This window comes from Triturus cristatus, chromosome 9 (genome assembly GCF_964204655.1).
Source record: "Triturus cristatus chromosome 9, aTriCri1.1, whole genome shotgun sequence".
Lineage (NCBI taxonomy): Eukaryota > Metazoa > Chordata > Amphibia > Caudata > Salamandridae > Triturus > Triturus cristatus.
This window is the reverse complement of record NC_140592.1, coordinates 167,589,932-167,601,964: the sequence shown is the minus strand read 5'-3', so window position 1 is coordinate 167,601,964 and position 12,033 is coordinate 167,589,932. Positions and strand designations below refer to the sequence as shown.

General features: G+C 41.5%; 1 protein-coding gene across 1 annotated transcript in view; it reads left to right on the top strand.

Annotated features, from left to right (window-relative positions):
* Positions 1-12,033, top strand: part of ASB14 (ankyrin repeat and SOCS box containing 14) — a 144,910-nt gene that overhangs the window by 73,071 nt on the left and 59,806 nt on the right. The window contains exons 6-7 of the mRNA XM_085624668.1: positions 1,719-1,964; positions 4,690-4,861. Of these exons, the coding sequence (XP_085480794.1) occupies positions 1,719-1,964; positions 4,690-4,861 (418 nt within the window). The remainder of the gene's footprint in view (positions 1-1,718; positions 1,965-4,689; positions 4,862-12,033) is intronic.

Below are 12,033 nucleotides of genomic sequence, written 5' to 3'. Positions count from 1 at the left end.
ATCCCATATTATATCTCTAACCTTTCTCAAAAAGTCGCTAGTGTCCTGCACATATGACTTCAACCCTTTCACATAATCTTGTAAAAAATAATCTATGTATCTGGACACATTTTCTAGGGGTCCATTACAGGCAGCAATGATGGGTCTGCCCGGTGGCCTGGTAATATTTTTGTGTATCTTGGGTACAAAATACATAACCGGCGTGGTTGGGTGATCTTTTTTTAAAAACTTATACTCATCCCAATTAATCATGCCCTCACTTTTCCATGCCGGTAATAAAGAGAAAAAATGTTCTTGCATCTGCTTGTATTTTAAGATGGTGCTTTTCCGATAACATTCCCCATCCATAAGTTGGTTACGAGCTTCCTCTGAATACTGTTCCAAAGGCCACAACACTATATTCCCACCCTTGTCCGCATTTCTAATGACCACCTTATTATTGTCATTTAGCTTCTTCATTAATGCAAAATAACTTCTTTCTTGATGGGTGTATTTCATCTTAGACTTATTTAGCAAATAATTAAGACTTTTGATCTGTGCCACCAATTGTTCACAGAAAATGTCTAAAGAGTCACGTAACATTACTGGTACAAATTTGGACTTCATCTTAAATGGAGTACTCGGTTTGACGCCTTTCACTGCCAGTCTATCCAACCTCTGATCCTGATTGTCTAAAATAGTGTGTGCCGTCATATTGCTAGCTGTTTGAGATTGTTCCATTTGTAGGTCTTGCATGTCTTGCAATAATCCTGAATCAGATACCGTTAGGTTCCATGGTTCTTTTTCTTTATCTTTGTCACTGTTCATGATTTCATTAGGGTTAATTTGATCCCTTGTAGCCTTTAACAAATGATATTTGGCTAATTTTAATTTTCTGATGAAACAATAAATGTCAGCCCTATATATATATATATATATATATATATATATATATATATACATATACACACACACACATATATGTATTTTTTTCTGGTCCTGCCAATTGAACTAAGGCTATATTGTGAAACAGCGATGCTTTTAACATACCTACTATTCTGTTTTTTAATTGATGGTTGATCTGGACTTAACTCTAACTGCAGAAATGGGTGGAAAAACCTAAAATATGGTTGTGGTAGTTTATAAGGGCCATATTTTGACTTGTGTGGTAATGGAAATTCCTCCACTTTGGAGAAAGTGCTAAATGTTCTGTAGAAGGGCTTTCCTGTGGGAGAGACTCTGCTGGTTTATTTACTATGCCATACCATTATAGTGGTGGAGGTAATTATGCTGGTGATTTCTGCTCTTCAATGTGATTTAGCACCTCATCGAAAATGTTACAGTTTTTCCATTGGTACCCAACTCTAAATCAAGCCTCTGAAGGATTGTGGGTGAGATACCACACATTAAAGATACCACATTTCTTATCTGCCTTGGGACTGAGTATGAGCTCTCAAATCCCCTTTTTCACAGAATGCCACCATGCTCAGCTTCAGTATGAATAGGTGCATGTGTTGTGGGTACCGAGTGGCACAGATCAAGACCCATAGTATATGTTATCTGTTTCCTTTGTCTTTTTTCACAGTGTTTTTTGTGGTTTACATAAGCTGGTAAAATGTAAAAAGTCCATTAGAAACAAATCACAAAGAATATATTGCGCAACTTTATATCTGAACTATGTATAGAAAGCTGTTTTGAAAAACCTTAAAATAATGTCAATTTCCATTTTCACTTTCCAGCCATCCGCCATGGTTCATATGACATTGCCTCTTCACTAATTAGCAGCAATGCAGATGTAAACTTGCGATGCGTCAATGAGAGGACAGCTCTACATGAAGCCGCACAGCTGGGGCACAAGGATATCGTTGAGCTTCTGCTTTTTGCTGGAGATGATCCTGACCCACGCAGTTCCTCTGGGCGCACACCGCTGGCACTGGCATCTCAATATGGTCACAGAGATATCATAGAACTCTTAATACAAAAGGGTAAGAAGCTGAATAGCAGTTATATTTTTTCCCCCCAAAATGTTAGACCCTATATAGAGATTGGTGGGGGCCAAACAACCTCCAAAAAGCAGAAACCCATGTCTGAATTTTTAAGAATAAAGATTTTGCTTCTCGTGGCTCTCTCTTGTCCAAAAAATGTTCGAAGTCCAACAAACATTTAAAGTATAAAATTGTCTCCATGAGCCACCTGTCACCTACATACAGCCAATACATTAATTTCAGTTGTTCTAGAGGTGCCTTGGTGATAGATTCAGGATTGTCCAAAGCCTCTCTCATGTCTAGCTTGTAAAACCAGGACTTGACATAATGAAAATAAGACAATTTACATCTCAGATCCAATCCTTACAGTTCAGACAATGAATTCTTACATGGATGTAGAACCTTGCAAGATCAAAGTCTTACCCAGTAAATTAGGGGGTTAAGATTAACAACGTGCTATAATTGTTAGGGCAAACCCAAAGTCCATGCCATTTAAAGGAGGCTCAGAGGCCCTCTTCATCATCTGCCGCCTGCCCTATCAGAAGCCATGAAAGGCAGTGGCAGATCAAAAAAAAAGAGAAGGGAAGCAGCTCTACCACAGCTCCTCATTGGGTTGAAATTTGTCGGCCTGGTCACCACAAATGGAAGCAGTCAAACCTGACAGCTTCCCATTATTTCTTTTAGTATAGCTTTCTGAATGCTGATATCATAGCAGATGCCATGAGGTGCAGAGCATGGATAATGAAGCAGAGAGCGATGCTGAGGAGAACTGACAGCCATGCCAGGATAAAGATTTATGGGAATGTCTGTGAGTGTATGCATGTGTGTCAGGGGGCCTGAACAATGATTAGTAATAGTAGCCCTTGATATATTCAGGCATCCTGGACAGAACTTTGCCTATCCCTGTTGGCAATCAGTGGCATATTTGTGGGCATCATTGCTGACATGCTAGTAAACCTTCCTAGTAGTTCCTAGATAGTTGTCCATCTGTGCGACTCATGTATGAGCATTCTTGACGAAATGCAGGCTAGACATGCATACTTGTGTATTATTAGTTGCCTATTTTGGGGGGTTCTTGATAGTGCACAGTCTATCATTGCACGATAGCACTCATTAGTGACACATATGTGACATTCTTGATGGATGGATCGAATATGCCTTACAGAAAAAGTGGAAGCCAACACAACACATGGAACAAGAGCTGCCACACACAAGATAAATACCTGCAACTTGTGTAGAGAAACATTTTGTTTTGCCTGCTTCACCAACCCTAGCTTCACAAACACACGTCAGACAGAATGTCATGTGCTACCACTCATTGTCTTGGGGTATGTCAGCCGCTTTATCATATGTCACACCATTCAATATGGATCAGAGAAGACGCAGTTGAATGTTCAAGTTTTGCTTCCAATCAGCTCACTCAGAAAGAGGGCCTTAACTGGCAAAGTCCTACTTTTTATCATTCTTAATTATGTGATGTAACAACATTTCACCAGCAACCAGAATGAAAATTACAAAGTTTTGCTGCTGTTGTGGAGCTCATTTTATGGTACACGTTGCTTGCTAGTACATCTGGCAACTGCACTTTAGTTTAGTTTTCTTGTATTCTGCAGCTGAAGGAGTTTATCTATTAATTCCTACTTCTCTCAATGATGATATTTTAATATAAATAATTCATGTTTTAGAGGGTATTACCATTGTGATAATTACCTTTCACTCCCATATTACACTCTCATTTGTACTTGGGGTGCATAAATTGGATAGCAGGCAATTCCCACAAGGTATCGACTTCAGAAAATTCACTACTATCCAGCGGCGGTTACTTCGTGGGAGCGAAGTCTCCTGACCCGACACTACTGGACAGAAGGCAAAAAATATGAAATGGTAATACATTTTTACTAACATTTTATTTTTGACACTGCCAGCAAACAGAGTGCAAGGGCAGGACAGGGCCTGTGTCTCACTGCTGCCAATAATTGGCAACAGTGAGAAATGGGCGCTTAGGTTCACATTGCACATGTTGGTTTGGCCGGCTACCTTGCTATGGCCAAACTGACATGCGCAATTCAAACCTCTCCAAACCGGCTGTCTTGGACAGCTGGGTTGGAGAGCAGGCACAGACATACCGTGCCTTTTGGAGCATGGAGCCAACCCCTCCAGCCAATAAAGACACTTTAGAACCGAGTTTTGATTGGAGGAGAGAATTGGCTGTGGGCTTCGCGCTCAGAGGGCGTGCTGCAGAACAGGGAGGAGGGCTGCAGAACGTGGAGCGGCAGTGTCAGGTAAGGGGTTTTGTTATGTGTTTATTTATGTTAATGTGTATAATATTATTATGTGTATTATGTGTTATGTGTATTAGTTTATATGTATGTTTCTATGTTATGTGTATTATGTGTATTTGCTATGCATGTAGTTTTTGCGCCCCTCAATGTGTTTTGCCTCCAACCGCCACTATCATATTAAAACATGAAATCTATAATGATATTGTGCAGGTGGCGTAGTCGTCCATCATTATTAGATGATATATTTCCAGCCCTGAATTAGTTAATGAAGTGAAAAATGTGATTTATGGTCAACTTGACTTAGCTTAAATGTTTTCCAATCACTTTTTTGTTAAAATGTACAATATAATCCTAATGGTTCAAGGAATACATTTAGGATATTTATATTCATTAAAAGTGCAGCGTGATTACACTTGCTAATTATGTATAATATTTCCCAACAGGCGCTAATGTTCTTTCTCAGGCTTCTGACTGTGCTTCCATAATATTCGAAGCTGCCACTGGAGGAAACCCAGATGTGATATCTCTGCTCCTGAAGTATGGGGCAGATGCCAATGTTCCGAAAGAGTCTGGTCACTTGCCAATCCATGGGGCTGCTTACAGAGGACACTTTTTGTGAGTCAAAAAATGATATTTTCCACTAGCCTTTCAGTGATATCACTCTTAAGATTAACAACATGTTATTTAGTAAGAACAAATTATTTATATTCTGGGACTATCACACTTATAATGGTAATTAAATGCTGCTTTTATTTACAATCAATCAAAACTGGATGTGAAATGCAAATTATATATGAAATGACATATCAACAATATTGTAGATAACAATTATTGATATTTGCGGACATGATTATAGAAAGGCACAATTGTGTATATACCCAAAAATTACATTTTAAACCTGAAGACTTGTCTGATTGTTTGCAACTAAGTATCAGTGGTTAATTTGCAACGTCAGTTTCCGGTGAAGAAATTAATGGAACAGTACAAAATGGCAGACAAGGTATTGAAGGTGGACAGCATATTGGAGGCTCACAAGAATGATAAGGGTCATGGGGTTACGGTTACTCTTTCCAATGAACACATCAGTTCTAAAACATGTTAACAAGGACAAAGGAAGAGAGGTTAAATCTGAAACACGTGTCCATTCTGGAAGCTAGAACTATACGATATATATATATACATATATATACACACACACACACACACATACATACATACACACATAATATATATATTATAGATATATATATCGTATAGTTCAAGCCACTCAGATACTACCGCTCCTCACACGACGGGTGCTGAACAATTAGACAGGATTTCCCGTGCCGGAGAAGGGGTCGTTTCTTATTAGTTTAATATATCAAAAGACAAACGCGTTTCGACTGTTAACGCCTTAATCCAATGTCAAAATGCTCAGCAGCATATTTTTTCTTTTTATCTCAGTTTCATGGGACATTAGTTGACATAGAAAACAGACCATTTTCTTGCACAGAATAATTACGTTACAAATACAGCGGGCATATTAGAGTCAACAAGCATTGAAGTTAAACTGAATCATTTACAATTTTCTATTACTTATCAAATACCTTTTGTCACATGAAATTTCACAAGGCAGCAAATTCATTGTTTTCTTGTTATTGACCACAAAAATAATAATGATCTCAGAATGATCTAAAAATAGAATATATTGAGAAATATGAAAAAATGCAAAATAAAATTAAAATGAATAGTACGAAGGGCATTTCATTCCACCTTCATTACTTAATCATGAGCTTTTCACATTCATATTTCATTTAAATGTAGTTAAAAGAAATGTATTGATATTCCTTTCATAATCAATACCAATTTCATTGTATTCACAATTGTGCCCTGAATGGGCCTACATTTCTTTGAATGACTGCTCTGCCTACATTAATAGACAATTAATTTACGGTTTTGTTTTACCAACAATTAGGTTAAGTCTCACCAAACTCAATCTTCTTCTATTCATCCTTATATCCCAATGTTACTCTCTCTAAATGATGTTGCAAACATTAGTGAAGAGTGGGAAGTGATATGGGTCAATCTTTCATCCTATATGTACCCATAATTCTTCTTCAGAATTGAGACCTACTGGATGTTTGGTCTATAAGGTTATGATATATTTTGATTCCAGCTGTCTCAATTTTCTCCCCTAATCTCCTCCCCTTTCTTCTTTGCCAATTTGGTTTAAGCAGAAAAACCTTAGACGATCACGACTGCTATTATGTTGTGTTTCAAAATGTCTTGCAACTGGATAAGTTGCATCGTGATTAGTGATTGCCCTCATGTGTTCTAATTTTCTCTTTTTTGCCATGTTTGTTGTACTTCCTATGTATTTATTCCCACATGGACAAATGAGGCAATAATCCGAATTGCAATTCAGTAGTTTGGTGATCTTCCCTTGTTTCTTAGATTGGGGTAAATTATATGTCTGAGTTTTCTTACTAAATTTGCAAGCTTAACATTTTAAAGCAAGGAAACAATCCTGTCACTGTTTGGTACCTGAGTAATGACTGTGGACCAATAGATCCTTCAGTGCAGTGCCCCGTCTGTATGAAATTTGCAGGGATGTGGTTAGGACTCCCCCTATTATTGGATCTGATCTTAAGATATTCCAGTTTCGTCTCATTTTCTGTAATAATTATGATGCACTAGTGGAGTAATTTGTCACTAATCTCATTGATTCTTGTGTACCCTTTACCTCTTTTTATTTGGTTGTTTCTTTTTCTAACAATAGCTGTTGGTTTGTTTTTGTTGTATCTTCTCCTTTGCTTTTCTAATGTCCTTGGATGAACACCCCCCGTTTTCTGAATCTGTTTACAGTTTCTTCTTGTGCATGCAAATGCTCATAGGAGGTGAAACAGTTTCAATTGGTACGTGAATGATGACGGCTTGCATGTGATAGGGAATTCCCTACAGTGGGTTTTCTGTAGAGGGTACTTTCTATTCCGTTCCCCTCCACAAAAACTGTTACATCTAGGAATGGGACAGCTCTCTGGCTGACGGTTCTTGTGAATTTAAGGTTCAGGGTTTTATTGTTACAACTCATGATATACTCTTCTATCTCATTTTGTGTGCCCTTTCAAATTATAAATAGGTTGTTGATGTAATGAATCCACAATACTAGGGACCAGGGCACCCACAATCGAGGCCAGGGCCCGTGGGATGGGGTCCCTGGGGCTGAAATCGACCAAGAGAGGGGGGCCACACAGCTCCCTTCCCCATTGAGTTAAGGCTGGGCCCTGGGAAATGGAGCTCCCAGGGCCAGGGAGAAGGGCGCAGGGCCCTCTCCCACTTTAATGAATGTATTTGGACCCAGGAGGTGGTGTTTCCCAGGGCCTGGGGGCCCGCATTCATGTCTACATATGCCTGGGGAGGACGATGTCCCTGGGACATAGAAATACCCATGGAGGGGGGCCCAGTGTGACCCCATCCTTCTATTTTAAAATATATGGACATGCCCTCAGGACCTGGCCCACTCAGGGGCTTCTTCCTAAACAAGCAAGGGAGCCCATGCTTGTTTTTTTTCCATTCTTGCCGTGACACTCATTCATCCATTCACAGACCCACTCAGAGACTCATGCACTCACACACAGACTCACTCAGAAACTTATGCATTTACTCACAGGCCCACAGAGACACTCACACACCTACTCACAGAGTTAATGAGATACACATATGCCCACTCACAAACCTGCTCATATACTCACACCCCCACTCACATACCCACTCACTCCTGCACCAACTCACAGACCCACTGAGACACTCATGCACCCACTCACAGACCCACTTAGACATTCATGCACCCACTTAGAGAGTCACACAACCATCACAGGCCCACTCAGACACTCACACACACACTCACACACCCAGTGAGACAGTTATGCAGCCACTCCTAGACCCATACAGACACTCACACACCCATTGACATATTTATTTACTCACTCACACACCCACTCAGACACTCATACACTCATTCACACTCAATCTCAAGGGTTACAGGTTAGGAAATACAATTTTAAAACGTTATAAATTCACTTAAAAACCCAAAGGTTACAGGGGCGTTATAGTTGAGAAAAAGAGTTTAAAAAATCTTAGAAATTCACTGAAAAAAACAAAGGTTACAAGGATGTTATACTTAGGGTCGGATTTCACTTGTACAAAACCAAGGAAATTCAGCAGTTATAGAGAGCTGAGGTAACTATACCTTACGTCCCCACAATGCACTGCTTATGACCTCACATATTCACTCACAACATGTTCAGTAACATCATTGATGATTTCACAGATTACATCATCCTCAGAACCACTCACACACCCACTCATACCCCTATACAACTTCTCAGACATCCACTCTGATACCAACACAACCACTCACATACACATTCACAAACCCATACCAGTACTTAAAGAACCAATCGCTCAACCATAGAGCCACTCACACAACTACTCACTCATACTGACACTTGCACACCCCTAAATCACCCATACTGCCACTAATGTACCCGCTCACTCACCAATACAGCCACATGCACATCCAGGCATACAGACATACAAACACTTATACACCCACTTCTACACCCTTACAGCCACTCACATACCTATTCAATTACCCATCCAGAAACTCACACAGCCACTCACCCATTCAGGTAGTCATACACCCACCTATACAGGCACTCACACTGCCCTGACTCACTAATAATGCTACTCATACAACTACTCACTTACCTATACAGCCCCTGACACAGCCATTCACCCACCCATACAACCACTTACACACCCACAGAACCACTTGCATACCCATTCACACATCCATACTCACCCATACAGCTATTCACACACCCACTTCCTCACCCATACAGCCACTAACATACCCACACAGCCACTCATATACCCACTCACTCTCCAATGCAATCAACTCACTCACCCATACAGCTAGTCACATACCCACTAACACATCCATTCACTCACTCACTCACACACCCATACAGCCACTCAGACATCCACTCACACACTGGTGCAGACAGTCACACAGCCACTCAGATGAGATATTTTAGAAATAGTATGACTAATTACTAGTACAGAAAGAATAGTAATGTAACTTATGCTGTAGCTTAGTATATATCTTTAAGTCTCAGAAACGTTTGCCAAACACTTACACTCATGGGATGATGCCATCAGTAATGTTATTTGAGATGTGATCAGTGATGTCATTTGAGATGTCACTGACCGTGTCATGAGTGATGTAATATGTGAGGCCATAAGCAGTGCATTGCAGGGAAATAAGTTATAGTTAGCTCAGGTAACTATAACTGCTGAATGAATATATATATATATCTATATATATATATATATATATATATATTTGAGCTGGATGTCGTCGGCATAGGATACACTATGCTGAGTCCGTGCTGTCTGACAATGGCGGCGAGAGGGGCCATGTAGATGTTGAAGAGTGTGGGGCTGAGCGATGATCCTTTGCGTACTCCGCAGTTGATTTCCGTGGGTTCGGAGAGGACGTGTGGTAGTCTGATTCTTTGGGTTCTGCCGGTGAGGAATAAGCGGATCCAATCAAGGGTGCTTCCTTGTATGCCAGCGTTGTGGAGTCTGGCGGTGAGTGTGTGGTGGGAGATGGTGTAGAATGCTGCCGAGGGGTCGAGTAGGATCAGGGCCGCAATGTTTCCTTGGTCGAGGAGGGTGCGGATGTCTTCTGTGGCGGCGAGTAGAGCGGTCTTGGTGCTATGGTTGCTGCAGAATCCAGATTGGGAGGGGGAGGGAGGCATGGCTGGGAGTCAGCAGCTGGAATCGGCTGGGAGGAGGGGCAGCAGCGGCAGGAGAGGTAAGTGGGGAAAAACGGGCAGAGAGCGCGAAAACAACAAGAATGGCACAATAAGGCAGAAACAGAGAGATACAATAACAACAAGAATGGCAACAATAAGGCAACAGTCAAAATTAAGGGGCACAGTAAGGCAACAGAATTTAACAAAACAAAGGGCACAATACAGTCTGGACCGAGGCTTGATCCCCTACCTGCACTATGCCCTGCACAGGGCAGCGGCACAGCACAGCAGCGGAGCTGCAGAGGGAGAGAGCAGGTCTCTGGCCATGAGGTCAGAGGTCTTGCTCGTGCTCCTACGCAGTGGCTGCCATTCAATAGGGGAGGGGTGAGGGAGGCACAGCTGGGAGGCGGGAGCGGGAATCGGCAGGGGTGATGGGCCGCAGGGGCAGCAGTGGCAGGATAGGGAAGCGGGAAAAAACTGGCACAGATCGCAGAAACAATAAGAATGGCACAATAAGGCAGAAACAGAGTTACAATAACAACAAGGATGGCACAATAAGGCAACAGTCAAAATTAAGGGGCACAGTAAGGCAACAGAATTTAACTAAAAAATGGGCACAATACAGTCTGGACCGAGGCTTGAACGCCTACCTGCACTAAGCCCTGCACAGGGCTGCGGCACAGCACGGCAGCAGAGCTGCAGAGGGAGAGAGCAGATCTCTGACCGTAAGGTCAGAGGTCTTGCTCGCGCTCCCACGCAGCGGCTACCATTAATTAGGGGAGGATGAGGGAGGCACAGCTGGGAGGCGGGAGCAGGAATCGGCAGGGGGAGGGGGAGAGGGCAGCGGGAGTGGGAAGCAGGAAAAACAGGCAGAGAGGTCAGAGGTCTTGCTATCTACAGAGGATAATTGGAGATTCGGCAGCCCCACACAGAGAAAGATTGTACTTTCTACTCATCTTCCCACACAACTGTTATTTATTCTAAGATGTCAACAACAGCAAAGTTCATTCAGATTTGTGTGCATTCCTGACCTAAATATTTTCCTCTTTGACACCAGATATGCTGCTTCTTTTCCAAAGTAATGAAATCGCACTGAGAGACTATCTGTCCAACAGCGCTTCTCTAGCTATGCACCCAGACTCTGTATCAACATTCCTGTACCATTAGCGCTCCCCAACTGCAACAATTTAGGAAACTGCTGAAGACACATCTCTTTAAGGAATATAATATATCATGATGCAGCTGCAGTACATTTCTGGAAACCACTTATCCCTCATATTAAACGCTGACTGTCTCTTTTCCTTTGACTCCGGCCAGGGTTTCTCTGCCATTTGGCTATATTTGCGTTATTCTAACACCACAAAGATGCATACATATAATCGTTCCCATGAGCATTCCAGGTTTTATTGTATCTTTTAGGCTCATACTATGATCATACAGGTTACAATTGTAGGTTCCAGAAATAACTCCTCTTCCTGGCACTCTGCTGAGATTCCACCAATTTCTCGGAGGAGAATAGGAGCTAACCAAGTAGCTATCAACCATACTGGATTGAGTATGGATATGAGTACAGGATGTCAATGCCATCACTGGTCTCTAAACCCCATCCAACTCTTTACCTTAGTGCTTTTTATAAGAAAAATTTATTTTATCTGGTGCATTGTGGCACCTCTTAGTACTCCTGGTAAACCACAAAGCTAGAGGTTGTTGTAATGTAATTGGTATACAACTTCCACTCAAGCCAGGTCTGTTTTTGTCACAAGAGTGGCTTGTTCCACAAAAGGATGTAAAATGAGTAGTCGCTATAGAAAAAGTGAACGTCTTGGGAATGGATCATTGTGTAAGTCAATGAACACATTCACAACTGGCACAAAACAAATGGATGTTGCATGAGGTGCTCTTTGTGGGGATCTGCAGGGAACATCTGTAAAAATGTAGGTACGTGCAAGTCTGCCAAAAGGTACGTATGCATGCCTTTATGGGACG